Raw genomic sequence first — 21006 nt, 5'->3', positions numbered from 1 at the left:
ACCTGTGGCCACAGAGGGTAATATCACGTGAAAGGGAAGGGGCATCACCTGGGACACTGAAAGGCAGCATTATTATAAGGGGGCTCCGTAACACCAGGTGGGCACGGTTACCGAGGGGGCGACATCATCGGAGCAACAGACTGCTCCGGGGTCCTAGCTCTTCCCGGGAGGTAGGAGTACAGAGTAAAGGCGAGCATCACCTGTTGGGCGCTGCGTCAATTGGGGGCGGGGGCTGGTTTTACACAGGGTCTCAGGGAAGGTGAGCTTGCGTTGTCAGAGAAACACCGCGTCCCCCGAGGGGGCAGAATCTCCAAGTGAACCGGTATCTTCTGTTAGGGGTAGCATCACCTGGAAAAGGGGAGGGCAGCACTACCTCCAAGACTGAAACAGCATCACTTAAAAGGGGAGGAGCATCATCATCAGTAGTTAGGGAAGGGGTATCACTTGAAAAGGCGCATATTATTAACTGGAATTCACATCACTTCGGGAGAGGGGGGTGTCATCGGCTGGGGAGAGGATACTTGCATGCAGGGGGGCGCTTCCTCAACACCCCCCCCCCCCTTTTATGACTGCGGTTTTGTATTGCTCGCACTGAGGCCTGTTATATGGCTCTTTTCTAAGGGTTGTTAGGAGCATATCTGGCGTTCACTGTATTTATAGGCCCCCCGGGTGGGCGAGATCGGTGCGGGCCCGTGGGTGTGTGAGAACGGCGCGGACACTTGGGTGGCCGAGGACGGCGCGGGCCCAGCCATGGACGACGAAAACCTGCCTCGGAGTGAGGAGCTGCCACAGCCCCTGAGTTTGCAGAAAGCCCTGCAGCAGTGCGAGCTTGTGCAGAACATGATCGACATCAGCATCTCAAACCTGGAGGGGCTGCGGACCAAGTGTGCCACTTCCAACGACCTGACCCAGAAGGAGATCCGCACCTTAGAGGTAGGTCAGCGCGCCTAAGTACTCTTGGCGCTGCATGGAGGTGCCTCTGTGTCACAAGTACCAGCAGCGCTGCACTGGTTGATGTGCACACACATGACATCGAATCGCTATACAAGTGTTCGCGGGGTGACTTGGGGCACCATTATCACACATTAAGCCTATATTACATGTACTCGTGGCATTGCATGGGGCTACCCTCTGCACACACAGCCTCTGTATCACAGGTACACACGACACCTAGGATGTACTCGAGGCGCTGTGTGGGACTTACTGGCACACCGTCTGCTAGGGGGATAACTTGCTGGGTTGGTCACCTGCTGCAAAGATTTGGGTGCACATTGGAGGGTACAAGTTCGAAAACTTGCAGAACTAACTCAACTTTTCATCATACTGCGGTCGATACGAGTAGCAAAGCAATGGGTCTCGTACAAATTACCTGTCATTTGAATACCATTACCAAGATACAAGTCAGTGGTGCGCTCTCCGAAAAGTGAATGGTATTATGAAGTTCGTCGAAAGGAATACATGGAAACTTTATGTTGGTGTTTACTGTTTCTTTTAAAACATCCCCTTTAGATCCACTCTTCAGGTTTCAAGTCTCTAGCCATTTGAAGCATGAGGCATCAGTCATTGTATTCGAAGGCCTTCTTCAATATCAAGCAAAGGGGCTATGAAAGGCAAAAGTACAGGGAAAGGTTACATGGGGTGATGAGCACAAGCCCCGTCATGACTTGGCCACCCTACTCCACCTTCTTAAGCCATGAACATGTGCGCCTGGGGTGCTGCTCACGTGCTGGCGGCAGCCACATCCAGCACTGTGGGTGTCTAGGTCAAAAGAGACGTCAGAGTGTAAGGAGGCGGTTATCCCCATTACAAGTGGCATGAATTTCTTTAGATTTGAGATTATATTATTGTTATTAGTATTATTGAGATTTGGGATATCTGAAGTTTCGTAATGCGTTTATTTACATGGGGAATCTTTCTCGCTTTTTTTGCACTCTGGGATCAATAGTTAAATGTGATTTATTTCTCTTTAGAGCTGCTTACCTTACACATAGTGCTTGGCTATGTTTGCCAAATTTGCACACACAGTTAAAGAACGTTTAAGTAACGTACCTTGCACTTTAGAACTTCAAGACTGCACTTTGGGCATGCCCAGACTTTGATTTGCACGCTGCGACAAGCTGTATCTATTTTGCACTTTGTTGGAATCTCTATTCCAAAATAGGCCTTTGAATGCCTTGAATTTATAAATTGATACATGGGTTTTAATGTTTTTATTATATATGAGCTGTATTTTTATGATTTGCTTTACAGGATCTAGTGCACCCAAATTTGTAGCAGTTAACGATGATTACTGTAGCAAGCAAGCTTTGTGGATATTTTATAGGACACTTTTTGTAACAATTTTTGTTAATTGATACAATAAAATATATTCATTCATTCATTCATTCATAGTGCTTGGCTGCAGGGTACAGAGAATGGCATTTTTACTGATCCCCGTATTTGCAGCGAAGTTTCTTGCACTTCTTTCACAAAGTGCATTATTTGCACTTAGCACCCATTTCCTTGCACCCTTTATTCTTGGTACGTTTTACATATGCAGCACACATTTTGACTGCACTGCTCTGCTTATAAAAAATGTCCTGCACCCATTGTCTTGTAGCATATGTATCATGAGTTTGCTTGTGTTCCAGTTCTGGGGGTACCTGACCTGGCAGTTTGGGATGGGCTGTTTCTATTGGAACTGGGCCAAGGCTGGTTTGTATATGACTGGCTCCTGTTTAAGGTGCAATGGTGTACAAAAATGATGGACTGGAATGCAGTCCAGTAATTATCCCTCGTTGGTACTACACCAAGCACTCCACCTATCTCTTATTTGTTTAACACATATATACCATGTGGCCTTTGCCTTGAGACACACACATCAACCTTGTCCGCCTTCTAGGACATATTCATCAACTTTTTCTCCATTAAATTTTTTTTCCCATTCCTGAGTTATTTAAATGCGTGATTACTTTTTTATCTTTTTCCTTTTGCTTATAGGGCATTTGTTTGTTAAATTTTACTTGTTTGAATTTTTTTATTTTGCCAACCCTTCTTTGCAGTTATTTCCTTTCCAGAGTTAACACTGTCTTTGGCTAATTTCCAAGGTACCATACATCCTCTGTAAAATCATCCCAGCAACCCTGGCTAATGATATTTTAATCTGTACTCCTTGCCTTTTATTTATTATCTTACTCAGCTCATCAGTGGTAAATTTCCACGTATCCCCTTCAAGTGGCCATTTTCCAAGTTCCTACTACAGTGCATTTTCTCCGGTACCTACTTGCCTGTATCCAACACTTGTGTCCTTTCTAGCTACTCCTTTGGCTGTGGTAATTTCCCCTGTGCCATGCAGCTCTCCTAGTCTAAGCAATGGAATCAGGGTAAATATCCTTTCACCACATTGTCTTTCTTATACCCTGAATTGTAATTCACTACCAATAATAAAAGTGGAAGTTCTCTGGGAGAAATTTCTAGAAGGATAGTGTAGGAAATTGAGTTATTGATTCAGAGGGATAGAAACCTCAATCAAGCAACAACCACAATCCTTATTAGGGTTAACCTTAAAAGCACAAAACATCTGGTTGTGCTAGACAAGGTGAAAGCCAGAAATTCAGGCTGACTGTGGTGAAGTTCGGGTTAGATGAAGGGACCAGTTAGTTCCACAGAAAAAGTTACCTTCTCAAAGTCTGGGGCGAAGTGTTCCATTCGTGGTTGAGGAGGCCGCGACGCATGAACGGATGGTCGTTGCTGTTGCGTAAAGAGCAAACCGGGTGGCACGGACTGTCATTGCTGTAGTGCGAGGAACTGATCAGGCATCACCAATGGTCATTGCTGGACCTTCAAGTACTTCAAGGTAAATGGGCAACCCAATTGACCCTTGACGGCTTGGGTAAACACATATTGACGGGTAAATGTGCCAACAAGGGTTTTGCTCAATTTGAATATTTATCTGATTATTCCAGTCAATGTTTGACAAACTCTATTAAAGTAGTTTGAGATTCACAATTTCTAAATCAATTTCTAATTCACATATAGTCACAATTATCAAAGAAAGATTTAAAACACAGGTGTGTATATTCAAAAATACATTTTTACATTAATCAAATTTCATTTAAAAAGGGTACAAGGTTATACAAAGCAGAAAGCTTGTTGCTTTGGACCTTCAAGTTGACACTCACCATGGGCTGTCATTGCTGTAGCTAGAGGTGCAGATCTCTCGCTGACTGACGTTGCTGGCGGGCATTGTAACTCGAAGATTGAGCTTCACTAGAGCTTCTCGTTGGGGGTTGTCAGGGGTGGCAGAGTCTCATGTGAATTGGCCCAGTCGCAGTCACGAAGAGACAACACATCAGGATTTCGCCTTTCTTTTTAGGAGGAGCTCAATGAATGGCAGCCAAGGGTTCAGGACCTGAGGAGGCACCTCTTGGCGGTAAGGAACTCACTTCAGTAGAGGCCAGGAAGGGCTCAGGCAGTTCCAGTTGCATCTCCAGTGCAGCAGGTCAACTGGGCAGTTGCAGGGAGGCCTCTGAAGCTTGCTGTGTCCCCGACACTCAGGCAGGGAGTCAGCCAACTGAACCCTGGAGTCCCTCAGGTTAGCCGGGGATGAAGGGGGCAAGTCTAGTCTTGCTTATCAAAGAGCAAGGCATTCCTCAAGCAGAAGTGTAGTCCTCTGGTAGCAGCAGGCCACTCATCTGGTAGCTGGCCAGTCCTTCTGTAATGACCAGAGGTCCTGAAATGTTTTGATGAGTGGCTTTGGAGGTCCAATATTTATACCTACTGCCAACCTTTGAAGAGGGGGGATTCCTTGTAGTATTCACAAAATTCTCAGCACACGTCTGTAGAGTAAAATGAAATACCAATGCTAGTATACACACATTATAAACACAGTTTTAGAAATCTTCTCTTTCTTTTATTCTTTTCTTTCTGATCAGCCACCACCTGTTACGTCGCACAAACTTGGAATTCATCCTTCGACTTTCTCAAGGCTTCAATGTCATTGGTAGCAACTTTCCATGTGGTGATAATTCCATCCCACACGCTTTAGACTGCGAGTGATGCTACCCATCCGAAAAAGCACTTCAGAGCACTAAATGGGGGTATGAAGTGCTGTGTAAATGCTACAACAGTGATGATAAATTGATAATTCAGTTCTCCGCATGCGCCTGTTACATTTTTCTCACACCTCCACACCCTTGGTAGTTGCCAGTACCCCTTTTCCTGTGGTAATTTACTCAGTATTAACTGCATGGTACTTCCCAGTTCCCCCTCTGGTGCTAATGTTGCCAGTACCTCACACTAGTCATAATAAATCAGTGCCCTCGCACCTGTTGTAATCTTCCTATAATCAATGGCGTTGCACCACACCAGCACCCCTTGCTTCTTGTAGTTTGGCTATACCGCCAAACTGGTGATAATTCGCGCCTTCCCAGCCCCCCCTCCTCTGCGCTTGATTTTCAGTGTCTCAATCCATGCGGTGCCTTTCTGCTCCCGCCTGGACGCGGGTCTGTTTATATGCAGCCGTGTGGCGTGGCCCTGAGAAGTGAAGCAGCTGCAGTGGCTGGACTGTGGCTACGCGTTCTGCAGGTGGTTGCAAGGTGCTCCGCCCCCATCGCGTCACTGAGGTGGGGATGCTGGCAGAGGCGTTTACATTTCCACGAGATATGTAGGAGCCTGGGGTTGGCAGCGCGAGACCACGAGGTTCAAGTCACTGTATGCAAAACAAGAGAGAAAAGGGGTCGGGGTGGAAGGGAGTTGCATTACAGAAATTTATTTTGAACGTGATCGGTGGAAATAGCAAGTAAGCATTTCTGGAGCAGACTTGAAAGTGGGGTGGGGAGTGCCTAACGTATAAATCAACACGGAGAGTATGAGTATTACATATCTGAGAGGCAGTTTCTTTTGTGGTCTGTTTGTGGTTGTGTTCATTAGGGCTATTTAGTGGGCACTACCTTCCCAGGGTGCACATTCTTTTTTTTTCTTATTGTTATTATCTTCTCTTTGAAGTCTGCAACTGATTTCTAGTCCGGTAGCAGGTGCTGGCTTGCAATATTGTTTCTTTGGAACTGCCCTTGCTACCTTTGGTCTCAAGGGTCATGTAGGCAGCGCCAGACCACAGTGTAGACAGGGCCCTGTTAACGTTTTGCATAGTATTGCAATTGCATGTATATAGCGCTTCACTTAGCTCCCAAGTACCAAATAGGATGATATACGGAACTGAGGTCAGTCCCGTGATGTCCTGGGGCAAAGTATGCATGATGTAATTTTTAACTTCTGTTGTTGCTTATAATGTGAAGATGCCCAGAGGGATCATGCCGATTAGTGTAACATAAGAATGAGGAAATCTGTATGCTTTAAGACTCTTCCTTACTTGAAGCACCACCCTCAGCCCCTATCTCTAAAGGTGCTGAGAATAGTAATCTTGATTAAAGTACCCTGGTAGCTTTTTCATTGATGGTGATCAAAACTATTTGAATTGTATTATATTGTAATTGCCTTTACATAGCGCTTGCTCCCCGTCATGGGTTGTTGAAGCACTTTTTCGGCGAGTAGCAAACAACTCCGGAATCCATGAAGGATTCGTGGTGAATTAGTATAGTGAAATAGGGAAGTAATTTGAGTGGTGGATATGTTAGTCAGTTATTTGGTTTGAGAAGGATAGTGGAGGGATAGTAGAGAATTGGTTCCTGTTCGTCAGTAGGGTTGAAAGAGTGCCATTTAGAGGGACCATGGTCCCATGTTGGTGATATTTGAAAGTTGTAGGCCAAGTGATGAGACCAATGGTGATGGCAACATACGTGACTTTAATAATGTCAGCTGATAAATTAAATATCTTGTGTCTTACATAATTGTTGATGGTAGTAGAAACTGGGAACATAACATCCTGAATCAGGTCTCTGGGATGCAGGCTTACCTCTCATTTTGGTCTCCCCTTCCTCTCTCTCTCTTGGGAAGAGAAGCCATTTTTAAAATAGTGTCACTCCCATGGCTTATTGAGCAATTGCAAAATTACCCATTCAAAATCCCTCACCCCTTCTTCAAACGAATAATGTCATTGCTCTGGAGCTTCCTGTGGTCTGGTAACCTGGGATTGTAATGAGTAAGTGTGATGAAGTCACTGTTTGACGGGGGCTTCGGAGTAGCATATTATCCTTCAGTGACTGATTATTGGTTATGTTCCCTGCCATCAGACCCTGCCTTTGCCACTGGAAGGTGGACTTTGGGTGATGCTCACTTTCTTCATTATCTATACAGTGGCCGTATTCCGCCGTTGATGACCTGAGGTGGCACAAGAGACTTACCAGGGGGCCTCCGCTGTGGGCCGGGTGCTGCTTTGGGGGACACTGCGACCCTTAAGGTTTTTGGGGTTGTGATTTGGTAGATGCCTCCACGTTGGGGGATGAAATGCAGGGAACCCATATGGTCTCCTTTGAACAGTTGCAGGCCTCCTTTCATTTGCATATTCAGCAATACTACCACTATATGCCCTAGACCCACTTATCAGGAACTAGAAGGAAGGAGCTCCCAGAGTCAAACCCCTTGGAGGCTCAACTGATCAGGGGCAAGATTGGGCACAAACAGATATTTTCAATTCCTCATACCATAGTGAATAACTTGCCTGATACTCTTGACCTATTTGGAGTAGCATGGGAGAGAGATCACTTACCCCTGTCAGAAGATGATAGGAGGGTTGCGAGGATGACCTCCATAGTGTCAGTCATTGCTATGCAATTTAGATTTATACAGTTGAGGTTACCGTACAGGGTTTATGTCACTCCCCTTAAGATGATGTGCCTTGGGAGAGTCCCTTCCCCTGACTGCCTTAGGCATGGGTGGTAGGAGCAACCGTGGTGCGTGCAGATAACTGCGGTGGGGCTGGGTGGAGGGGGATTCCGACGGACGATGAGGAGGGAAAATTATTTATTTATTTAATTTTCCCTCAGCATCATCCCTCGAAATCCCCCCCACCCGGCCTCACGACACCATCACTCTTACCGGCACGGACCGCTCCTGGGTAGGAGGGTGATTTCCTACACACCATTCGGTGCAGCCCTGTACTGAAGCGCTTTTGGTATGGATTGTTATCAATACTGAACGAGTTGTGGGCTGGCCACTAAGACTGGAACCCAAGCTTACTTTTCTCCATATGACTAACAATATTGTCTCTTATAGATACAAGGTGGCTCCCCTCCATCCAGGGCGCTCTAGAAGTGCAAACGTTTATTTTATATGTGTATGGTGAAGGCATGGCAGGAGTCAATGTGATTGTATTGCATTTTCTATAAATTGTAACATTTCACTAAAATGATATTGTAAACAAAGGAATTTAAAGCGAAGCCTCTTCACATTGTCTCCACTGGAGGTTCGGACATCATTATCTACACCTTACAAAGTATTATGAAATGCTCACTTTGCTACCTGTTACACCTTCAGATTAATGCAAAACATTTGTGAATCAAATGAGCAAAACATACAGGATTCTAGTTTAAGCCCAGCATAAATATTGTTTCCATTCCTGAACACGAAGTCTAAAAATATAAATAGATATGCTATTACGAAGTAGGCAGTAGAAGGTTCAATAAGTTTATTGTATACATAAATTACAACATATGCATGCAAACTCAATTTGCAATAGACCTCCTGTATTCCTTTAAGGCGCAACAACCTTGTCAGTAAATTTGAATCTCAAAAATATTAACCGGAGAGGAGAGCTTAAATAGCTTAAATAGTAATAGAAGGAACTGGGACTGACCGCTTTCTAGCCTCCATCCCTAAGCATAAGATTCAGGATCCAAGAGCAAAACACAAAGAACATTTTTAGTGGCAAAGTGATCCATCGTGAGGACCCACATATCCAGCAAAACCCCTGAAACACTTGCTTTCAGAAAAAGAAATCCTGCAGGATTTGGGAAACATGACTGACATGGTCCAGCACCTGATTATTCACCCTTCAAATGGAGGCACTTTTGAGAGACAACAAGCTAACATCAACCCATTTTAAGTATGGGCTGACAGTTCTCTGGGAGGGGGTGACCTTTACACCTCATTGTTGTCATAATGTTCTCACGGTGTTCATGAAAGTCAGTAATTCCACCACCAATCTTGTCTGTAGATTTAATACTGCCTGGTCCATCATCCAAATCTTCCAAATAGATGATTCTGCCCTGTCAGATCAAACACTCCCACAAGGCTGACAAAAAAGTCCAAAGTTTCTCTCTAGCTAAGATTCATACCATCTGTAATCGCCACCTTCAGTAGTGAAAAGTTCTCCTGTCTCAAGATTTAATGACTGACACCAACATTGGATTTCTTCATGCATCACGGATGTCACAGAGACTATCATTTCGTAGTCCTGGAATTCTGTACTCCAGCATCCCAACACTCATATGGAAGGAATCTTCAATAATGCTGAGACTTATGATGGCATCAATTAAAACTTTTTAAAGCTCGAGTACTAAGGAACACAAACTCTAATAGCTTGGTACCCAAGATGTCGTGAATTACCTAGTCATTCTGGTAAGCCAAAGTTTCTGGCAATTACGATGGCAATAAAAAGTTCATCCTCACTACCTTCTCAAGAGAAAGCTCGTTTATGCTGGAGTTGGTAAATGCCATTCACCTTATATAAAAATCTTAATTCATGACTGCCCAAATTTCTCAAAGATCATAAAACATACCCCATGCCCACAATTTCATCAAGACAGCGGATACTCATTATAACGCCAATTGCAAGAGTACAAAACAATGCACCATATTTAAAAAATAAAAGTCTTAAAAATGTCTGTTGCTGAAATAAAAAGAAGAGGACAACCAATACATGAAGAATATTACATTTCTTTTATGAAGTGCATAAACAGTATCTCTTGTTTCCCTTTATTTTTTCAGCCAGAAAAGGAATAATTATGAAATGATTAAGGCCTGATGTAATTTTTATTATTACTTTATTATTACCATATGAAGTAAAGGATCCGGCTAATGTTAGAGATATGGGTATGTATCTGGGCTACCCAGGGAAGACACTGGTATTTGGATTGAGGACTTCTGAGATAGATACTCCTTATCTTTCTGATAGGACAGAATCCAAGCAGCTTCCCGAAATAACTTATTGTGTGGCAACAGCTCCCAAATGGCAAAAACCTCTGCAGGTAATATATGAGCTTTGAGTTTTTGTACTCTCTTCTTGAGAGCTCCAGCCCATTTTAACTCGAGCATCCGACCTTGAAGCTGGCAGGAGGCTCAAACATCCTATGATTCTGGGCAAATTACTTAATCTCCCCTAGCCTAAAAATGAATGTGTCCGTCTGTAATGCAACTTGTTCTCGTTTAAAGCACTCTGATACCTTTCAGTCTAGTTCCCTCTATATAAAACTGCAAAAAAAGCTGTGCTTAAATCCAGCATACCTAACCTATTATTTCTGGAATATCCGGCCGAGTGAGGTTATTTGAAAATTAAAAAAAACATATTTTTGCCATATATGCCTCAGAGGTCAACTTCAATTCAGACCCTTTTTGGAGATTTAAACACATTTTATACAAACCGTTTCCAAAGGATCTGAAATGTCTCCCTTATGTATACATATTACCCCGGTCAAGTACAAAGCTGAGGGAGAAATCTTGTGCAAAAATGTATATAAAAGTGGTGAAAATGATGGACTCCCATACCAGAGGATGTAGCCTAACGGCGAGGGCGGTCCACCTCAAATCTGAGGAACCGGGTACGCGTCTCGGCAATGACGCTCAACATGCTTTGATTCTGGGCAAATCACTTACTCTCCCCCGAGGAAACAACCATCACAACGCAACTTTTACAATGCACTACCATCACAACGCAACTTTTGCAATGCAGGATCTATTACAACGCATGCCATTACAACGCATGCCATTACAACGCAGATGCTATTACAACGCATGCCATTACAACCTAAATATTGTTAAGTATATAATTGTATTAATATTAATTTAATGTCAATGTAATTACCATTTTTTAAATTAATTTTCTTAAAATAATTAATATAATTAAATAATTAAAATTAAATCTATTTTAATTAAACTCCTTGTTCAGTATCCAACACTTACCCTACTATTACACCCCCCTGGAGTTAGAATAGTAATTTTTACTCCTACACTATCCAGCACTTACCCTACTATTACACCCCCCTGGAGTTTGAATATTATTTTTTACCCCCACACTATCCAGCACTTACCCTACTATTACACCCCCCTGGAGTTAGAATAGTAATTTTTACCCCTACACTATCCAGCACTTACCCTACTATTACACCCCCCCGGAGTTAGAATAGTAATTTTTACCCCTACACTATCCAACACTTACCCTACTATTATACCCCCCTGGATTTAGAATAGTAAATTATATTTTATTAATTAAAAATTAAAATAAATTTAATGAAATTATTTTTAAAAATTGTAATTACATTACATTTAAATTAATATTAATCAAATTATATACTTACTTATACTTAGTTGTGATGGCATGCGTTGTAATAGTATCTGCGTTGTAATGGCATGCATTGTAATGGCATGTGTTGTGATGGATCCTGCATTGTAAAAGTTTCGTTGTGATGGTATGCGTTGTGAATGTATGCATTGTAACGTCATACATTCCTCTACCCGTGCTTAACAAAAATGAATGTGTACTCATGTAATGCAACTGGTCCTCATGTAAAGCGCTCCCATACCCGATTTCGGGTCAAGTTTGCGCTATATAAAACTTCGGGAGAAAAACTAAAGAAAAAAAGCCTCCTGTACAATGCTCTTAAACTTATATCCTGCCCATGACGGTTCCAATTCAGTTTGGCATTAAAGGACAACCCTGGATATTTATTTATAGGATGTGACTTGTTCTATTTTCATGTTGGTAATGTACCCCAAAAAAGTGGGTATGTTTTAAAAAAAAATAAAGACCTTTGTGATGCCCAAATTCATTCTCACGTGGTTTATTGCACAAATTCTGTCACTGTGTCCAGTTTTTTTCGGGCGACTTCTCGTAGTATAATCTAGAATAATAATTTCGGGGGAAATAAGAGTTTGTTTTACTCAGACATATGGGGAGATCAGCTGCATAAAGACAAAAAAGGATCTTGACTAACACACAGCCTCGTCGAACGCCATTGTTGATTTTAATTTTTCAGTTAATCCACCGACTCATCCATCTCCACCTGTGTCCAATTTGCGGTATGCAATGCCTAAATAGGCGAAACAGGTCGCTCGGGGCCTTCCAACTGCAGGGTTTAACTGATACTTTTCCCCTGTCCACCCTATCAAATTCCGTGTGGAAATCAACAAAACTGCACAAACTCTGGTATATTTCTAAATATTGTTTAATGGAAGCCCATAATGCAAGGCCGTGGTCCGTCATTGAATGCCCTTTACGAAAACCGCCTTGTTCTAAAAGTGGGAGTTTATTTCCTAAGACCCATTCTTCTAACCTTGTGAGCAAGAATTATTTGTTTTTAAGTTTGCCTCCTAGAGACACCAATAAAAAGGAAGGTATTAGTTCCCCTCAATGCAATTGTAAATGATAAGGTCCCACCAGACTTACATATGTAAGAAGCAATGAGATACTGCACTGTAAATTGAAAAAAAACAGCTCATAGAGAGTTTAGCTCTGAAAGAACACCCATAATCCCCCTTTAAAAGCTCACCAGTAAGTTGAGCCAACTTAACAAAAATCAATGTTAATGAGATGAGGAATGCAATTGATAATGGGTTATTACCTTTAACTCAGGAGTGTGTTAGTAAGGAATTTGATGTACAGCCACACAACTATTGAGCCTATAGTTCCTTCTCATTGGTTGTTCTGTGCCATAATTCAAGTGACTGATGACCTTGACACCAGGGCTTCAAAGCTACCAAATACCCCTGCCAGGTAAGCCAGGTGCTACCAGACACTCACTGTTACTATAAGAAAGTCAATTAACACGTTCTTTTTTCTCATCATAGACGGAAATACCATCTCATCACCCATCTAAAAGTAATCTTCCATTATTTTTAGGGTCAATGAAAATCAAAACTTTGCAAGGTTCACAAACTCTGTATAAACTCAAATGACTGGCTGCACAAGGAGAAGTGAATTAACCAATCACTGAGATAAGGTCAAGCTAAGAAGCACTGACAGTTGGAAAACACTTGGCACAACCTACAAGCTAAACTTACAGGACTACATACTGGTATTATCAGTATTGCACAAACAACTGGAGCAATCTCTACGTAAACTGGTTGAATCAGGATAGGTCATATTCATACTGCAGGTTTTCTTCCCATTGCACTATAATAATTATCAATATGTTTTCCAGTTTGAAGTGAAACTTAAGAAATTGAATCACTCTTGTCAAAGCCACAGCCAAGTGAAGCCCTTAGATGTGTTCTCCACCAGAAAAACTAAAGAATAGCACCCAAAACACTATTATGCTTCTGGTACCAACATACATGCCTGCCTGTTCAATATGTCTCATATATTTTGCTAAAGTAGCACACTGATCTGTCTTGATCTGTCTTGATTGGCCATAGTGTCATCTTGTGAGCTATTTCCCACGGTGACACAGAAAAATCAGTCTGCTATCTTTCTGAGATAGTCTTGTTACCCAGACATCTGACATGAACATGCTTCTCATTCTACTTGAAGATATTCCAGATTACTTGTATGATTGCAGCTTTGTTGAGGGGGAACTTTGACGATCTAACTCAGAATTTCCCCTTATAATCTTAAAGTGCCTTCTTCACTGATGCATTCACTATGCATCCATAAGGCGCCTGGTTAGAGAATGACTTGTGTAGGCACATATTTTTTCTGCTGAAATCTCTATGCTATTCTGTAACCCAAGTGACTCAGTATTCAACCTCTCCTGCACCGCACATCAGCATCACCACCCTGATGGAGTGAAATAACACATCAGACATGCATTACACTTAATGCTTCAAGGATCTCTGCTCCTCTGCACAGTCAGTTGATTCCTCTTGAATTGCTCCATTAAATTGTCTCTAAGTAGGGTCTCAAAGATGTAGGCCATATATAAGAGCATTGTATTGATGTTGTATGTATTCAAACTGGCATACACTATCTGTAAGATACAACCACCAGTTTATCAAAGGGATATCTCAGCATTATGTACTTGGTTGCTTTTGAAGCTCTCCGCATCAGACTTAGCAGCATATCATTGCCCTGCATTATGCTTTCCTCACGGGTTAGCTTTGGACATAAATGTAGGCAAGATGATCATCTCACACTCCTTGTGTGCTCGCATGACCAGCTTCTGGGTGGAGCGATATCCAGGCATCTGAAAGGATAGGAGCTGCACTTTGGGGTTTGTCATATCGGGCTCCACTAAAGGGAACTTCATGTTTTGCCTGGCATGCGTCCACATGTCACATACCATGCTTTTTGGAATCAAACTACTTTCCTTCCAATTCTCCTCTTATACTAACGATTGAGAGGAAGTTGATTCAACTATCTATATCTTGACACATCAACATTTCATGTCGATTGCATATTTCTCACTAGTGGCCTCCTTAATCATGGACTGCAACTTCAACCCCATCTTTGGTAACTGAAATGAGGCTCTTCAGGCAGCCTTCCATATGTTGCTCTTTGTAATTCAATTAAGCAAAGGAACTGGTTGATCTATTCTCTGCCCATCTTCAGTCCTTCATGAGCAATGTGCAACAACGAGCAGGGAATTTTTCTAGACTCCACTGACTTACATAAAACTGATGACCTCTTTCAAGCTAGCTGGAAAAGCACATAGTGCCACCGAACTACACTTCACCTCTAACCACAGGCTGCACTGTAGTCAACAACAGAGGGTTTGCATCCTTTCCAGATCTACCAGAATTTACAGGTTTTTTGTTCGCTATCCTGCACATCTGGGTGTAGCTGAGCTCAGGCAAAATCCATTACGTCAGAACATTAGTCAATGGTGAGAACACAGATTTGTCCACGTGTCAGACAAAACAACGAGTAGATTATACGAGGCATTTTTCCTCTTATAGGCCCAGTGAAGTGATGGGGCTAGTGGAGGCTGCAAATGAGACATATAATAAAAAATGACAATTTAAGGAAATACGAAAGGTCTGTTTCATATACTGACATGCTTTATGGGAGAGAATTGTGTAAAGGATGAGAGGTGAGGTACATAGACAAATCAGAGAAATCATAGCTGTTGTAATACATGCTGAATAGTTCTGCTTTTGCAAATGCCCTGTTGACTCATAGCGATGTTGAAAAATGTAGCGAAAGGCACACATTTACAGCTGGATATTATATCGTAGGAGGCAAGAGCAATAGACACGTTGAATATAAAGGCACTCTCACTAAGTTGATTTGTGAGTAGGGTTTATTCTAGAAAGTAGTTTATTATGTGGAAAATCAAGGTATGAATATCCTCGAATAATTTATTGGAAAGACATTTCAAATCAGCCTCTTTTTGTTAGAACTCTTTTTTGTTTTTATGAAATATAGGTAAATTCAAAGCGAAAGGTTACATAAATATATTTGTTGACAGTAGCTGTTAGAATGACATTGAGTATCGCACCCAAGCATTAAGTAGTAAACATATCAGGGGTACAATTCCGAGCAGAGCCTTGTTGGTTAATATTTTACAAGGAGTTCGAGGTCCAGTGGCCCTAGATCTTCAGATTTTTTGGCTCAGAGCCACCATTTGAATATCTCTGCTTCTGCAAAACAGCAGAAGTCTATTCCCCTGCACCAGGTGGATAAGGAGGGGCAGGTCTGGGAATCTCCAGTTCTGGGCAATGTCACCCTTGGCTACTACATTTCCTATACATGCAAATGTTCTACGACGAGCTTTGTCAGCCCATCGGCCCATGATCCCCAAGAGCGCCATTTTGGGGCTTAGTTCTGCTGCACTGTGTAATGTTTGTTCAATCTGAGCATGGATCGAGGTCCAGTTGGTCATAATAGCGGGGCATTATGGCAATCTCTCTTGCCCCATCTTCTATAGCCTATCTTGGCTTTAATATAGTCAGTGAAAATAATAAAATTGTATTAGTCTGAGGTTGGAGGGAATGGACAGGACTCGAGAGGCCATTTTCTCCTTGCGCCAGCTGTCGTCAACAAGTCAATTGCTAGCTTGTTCGGAGCTTTAAGAGGGGGCCTGGGTCATTGAGTGGGAGGTATCTATATAATCAGGAGATTACTTAAGGCCCAGGGGGCCAATCAATAGTTTAGCCTCTAATAGATTCATCTGCAAGTATTTCTCTGTGAGTCTCAAGGGCATGTTGTAACTGAAGATATTTAACCCCGTCGCTGCGGGGGTTAATACCCCTCTGTGCTGGAGGGGAGGGGGGCGCGCACAGCGCCCCCATGCTCATGACAAGCTGGGTTCGTCATGAGCTACGGCACTCCTGTGCTCATGACGAGCTCAGCTCGTCACAGGTGTATTGCCTTCCGTGGAACGCTCAGCACAGCGGGGGAATTCTCCCCGCACCTGAGCATTCCAAGGGCCATGACGAGCTGAGCTCGTCATGAGCACTGGAGCGCCGTGGCTCATGACGAGCTCAGCTCGTCATGAGCATCCAAGGTGTTAAAGAATTGTGAATTATGGAGGTTATATTCAGCTTTAAGGGGATTGAAGTAAACAATGTGATCTGTTTCCCCTAGCTCGCCCAATGTTCAGATCCTTATTCGGTCCCAACCTTGGAAGCCCTCCAGTCGAGCTACCTGCTTCAGCCACGTCCCCTCCCACAGAAGGGTCTGCGCTGTCAGCTTCCCCAGCCATTTAATATGTGCTAATGCCCACCAGCATTCAAAGGTGATCTTGGATATCTGTGGTAGGGCAGAGGATGGCGACTTCCATAGTGGAGGTTATCAATGCCCCATTTCTCTAGGGTGTGTAGGCCTAAGCACCAGGAGGATTACTGGTGGTCTCAAAATGACCACTCACTGAGGGGCACAATACATGCCGTAAAATAGTGGAGGCCAGGGTTGGGTGTGTACAGGCCTTCTTCATATTGGGGTGCTCTGCATTTAGCAAAGAATACTCTGAGCTAGTGACCTGCCAAGGTAAATCCTTTTCGACATAGACTGAAAGTCTGTAAAGAAGGAGAGGCGAGCATGAATGGGTGATTCTACAGCAGGTACAACAACCTACAGAAAATTATCATCTGGTATAGAGTTAATCGTCCTAGAAGATTCAAAGGGAAGGTGGTCCAGAAGTGCTGGTCCTGCTTGTGGCCCTGGGGCCCCATCCCACGGGGCCTGAAGTCTGTTTTGGGGGGATTGTGACCCCCCTCTCCAGGGCATATTTGGCCCTGGATACACCATTCCCGGGGGCCACTACTTTTTTAAAGCCATGCGGCCCCTGTCCCCAAGCCTCTAAAGACCCAGGGACCCCGTCCCCCGGAACTGCTAAACATTTGAAACGGGATGGGGGCCACACAGCCACCCTCCCTGAGCCTTTATTAGCCATAGGGACCCCATCCCCGGGCCAGCTCACTAGATATGTCCTGTGGAGCCCACTCTCGGAACATAACGGTTTCCCTGCCTGCACTGGCGCGGGCAGGGAAACCTATGTTTGCTCCCGCTTGACACACAAACGCTGCTTTTAGCTGGCAGAAGCTTTGAAAATGCTCCTTCTGTCTAGGAGTAGGCTTTTGATCTGTTTCCCTGCCTGCACTGTAGTGGGCAGGGAAACAAATCAAAACATTGCTTCCCCTTGGAGGAAGCAGCAATAGCAGCTACTTCTGGTGGGCTTGAGCAATGCCTGCTTCTGCTGCATGCGTGGAGGTGGCTGGGGCCACAGGGGCCCTGGGGCTCCCTGCATGGCCCCCGATGAATGTATGATGGGTGCCATGGGTGGACACCATCACATCCACCTTTAAGAAGTGCGTGCCCTGGGAGATGGGGTCCCCAGGGTCGACAAATGCTCGGGTAGGGGGGCCACGCGGATCCCTCCTCTTAAATTTTAGAAGTGTGGCCCTAGGTGTGTGGTATATATATATATATATATATATATATATATAGATAGATAGATAGATAGATAGATAGATAGATAGATAGATAGATAGATAAATTACCTACTGGCAGTCGCCAGTAGGTAGTTACAGTTAGGACCTAGTTACCATAGGAAAATAGCAACATTCTACTCCCAATAACTTTGGCGCAGATTGACGAATCTTCGTGAAATTTTTAAAACAAATTCTTTGTTGATATCAGCTCCTATGTTGAAAGTTTTTGGGGTGATTTGTTAAGGGGAGGCCAAGAAAAAAGGGGGTCCCAAAACGTGCTTTCTCCATGTTAATTTCCATAGGAAACTTTAGACAAGGCTACAGGTCGAACGAGTGAACGGAATTACCCCAGATTTGGCAGAGAGAAGGGTCTAGAAAGCATGCTTTTGTTTATTAGGTGTAAATCCGTTCAGTAGTTTTTGAGAAATATTGAAATTTGCAGATATTGATATTTGGGAATTCTGCCATCGGATTGGCTGAGGCATTACGAGCACAAGCTTGCTGCTGATTGGCTGCGAGCAGTGCGAGTGGTTGGAATTAGGGAGTGTTGGCCACCATTTTGTGATTCCGCTCAAATGAGTAAGGGGGAAAAATTGGGAAATAGGAGGGCAGGAGCACTGTAACCTCTGTGGGGTGTTTAGGGTATGCTATAAGGAGGGTGCGAAGCAAAGTATTCACCCCTACCGGTGTGTAAGTGGTGGTCCATGGAAATTACGTGAGGTATTGCGTAGAGTCTGATGCGGGTAAGGTGAGCTTGTGCGACTCGGGATTAAACTGTGAGCCCAAATAGTGTGTCTTATGCTGTGAAGTCATGTGCTGTGCCCGCTGCACTACAGTTGTGGAAGTAGTTACAGCATGTTTTATAACTATTAGGATGAACTAGTGACCCGTACTGGTCTGAAAGTCCTGGGGAATATATGTGAGGGATTGTCTAGAGTCCTATGCTGCTAAGCTGAGCTGCTGCCGGATTCGGGGATTAAAGCGTGAGCCCAAACTGTGTGTTATTTGCTGTGAAGTCATGTGCTCTGGCTGCTGTGCCACATCTGTGCAAGTAATGTCAGCATGTAGTTATAGCTACTTGGACGAACCTTTGTTTAAAAAATTGTTGCTTGTGTATGGTACTTAAGTGGTGTTGTATAGGGAGTGCGAAGGCAAATCAATCCAGTGTTTGTAAAGCGCTGGGTGAGTAGAGCTGGGGATCAAAGCAAGAGGTCTGTGCTGCAAAGTGAGGTAGTCTGGTTGCTGCTCCACAGCTGGGTGGAGAATACATTTTGGCGAGATTCCGGGAGTTGCCCTTATATGGCCCTAAAATAGCGGGCCTAAATTGTAAGTTATAGGGTGGCTCTAAAAAGAGCCCTTGTGTTCATTAGTTGGAGCTACATACAAGTGCGGATGCACAGCTTCAAGTTATTCAGGAAAACTCTGTTTCCCTGTGCTGTGAAGTGTACTTCATCGCTTCTGTATAGATCCGCCATATCAAAACATATGTTGTTGTTGTAGATGGAGCCCATTTTGTTGTCTCTGAGGTATGCAGATACAGCTTTGTTGACTTTTTTTTTGTGATTTTTCAATCTGAGGACAAATTTGTTTGGACCATTTCCACTACCGTCTTTGGCATATATTGGAATATACAAAGACAGTTTGAGGCAAACGTAACATCAATTGTCCAAAGGTGTCCTTCTTAAGCATTTCCAAACCTACCCAAGTCAATGTGCCTAGGTCATTTCCACCACAGTGCACAATCATGAGGTCAGGGTGTTGGAGATGCAAACCGGTTTTAACCAAAGGCAACAATTGGTGCCACTTCAATCCTCTCTGTCCAAACCATTTAAATTCCACATTTTGTAAACCTAGGTCTAAGTCAATACGTCTCTGTTCTGCATACCTCTTGCACCAGAAAACATAGCTATGTCCTACGATTCACACTAGCGTTTTGAAGGTATGGCTGGAAGGTATGGAAAGATGTCTATAGCTCATGAAGTTCCTTCAAAGAATAAGAGATATGTTTAAAGATGGGGAACTAGTTTCTTTTTGCATACAAAACGGTGCCTGTTTGAGAGAGGTAAAGCATTGTCTTTTAAAGGTAGGGTGCACATTCGTTTTGTGGAAAAGTATCTTTGTGATTGGTTAAGAAAAATCAGTTTGCACATGGATATTACAGGATAAAATTTGCTCAACTCAACCACACCCGCTACTTGCATTTGGAAGGCACTGTTCGAACTTAAAACAAATGTGAACTTTTAACCTGCATGTGCCGTTAAATGTTCAAGAAAATGCTGCAAAAAAAATATTGTTAGGTTTAAAAACATTGATGAACTTTTAACCTCCACGTGTTGTAGAATGTTCTAGAAAGTGTGTTGATGGAATACGTTGCATTTCTGACTTCGATGTGTACTTGAATATTTAAAAAACTGTTTATATGGAAAAGTAGAAAGACAGTAATAGAGAGAAGTTTTGAACGCTAAAAGAATCAAGGAACTATTGTATTTTGTTTTTTATTACCTACTGGCGGTCCCCCGTAGGTAGTAATCACTGTTGCCGGTCTGAAAGTGTGGTGTTGCTCAGAGTGGCATGGTGCTGATATGATATGGTGCTACACTCGGGTATGAAACCGAGAGTCTAAACCGTGAGGTCATTGCTGTAAAGTGATATGGTCAGGTGTTTGTAGCATACGTGCGCAAGTAGTGTTAGTAGGCATTTATACCATACAGGGAGTGGGAAGCGAACTACTGACCGCTACTGTGTGTTGATAGTATACCAGAAGCGGGAAGCGAAGTAGTTACGCCTACCGGTGTGAAGACTTGGGGATGAAACCGAGCTGATTGCAGTAAAGTGATGGGTTCTGGGCGCTGTAAGATACTAGCCGCTGTAGTATAAGTGTGTAAGTAGTGTTTGTATGCGTTTATAATATATAGGGAGTGGGAAGAGAACTACTCACACCTACTGGTGTGAAGACTTGGGGATTAAACCGTGAGCCTAAATTGTGAGCTCATTGCTGTAAAGTGATGTGCTCTGGGTGCTGTAGCATACCTGTGGAAGAAGTGT

At 43.3% G+C, this 21006-nt stretch overlaps 1 protein-coding gene across 1 annotated transcript in view; it reads left to right on the top strand.

Annotated features, from left to right (window-relative positions):
- Positions 1–221: 221 nt before the first annotated feature.
- KSR2 (kinase suppressor of ras 2) overlaps positions 222–21006 on the top strand; it is a 1792292-nt gene continuing 1771507 nt past the window's right edge. Inside the window, exon 1 of the mRNA XM_086943271.1 lies at positions 222–933. Within this exon, the coding sequence (XP_086799397.1) occupies positions 751–933 (183 nt within the window). The 5' untranslated portion in view covers positions 222–750. The remainder of the gene's footprint in view (positions 934–21006) is intronic.

Source organism: Lissotriton vulgaris, chromosome 11, assembly GCF_964263255.1.
Source record: "Lissotriton vulgaris chromosome 11, aLisVul1.2, whole genome shotgun sequence".
In the NCBI taxonomy this organism is placed as follows: domain Eukaryota; kingdom Metazoa; phylum Chordata; class Amphibia; order Caudata; family Salamandridae; genus Lissotriton; species Lissotriton vulgaris.
Note: the sequence above shows the minus strand (reverse complement) of the source record. Positions and strands in the feature narration are given on the sequence as shown.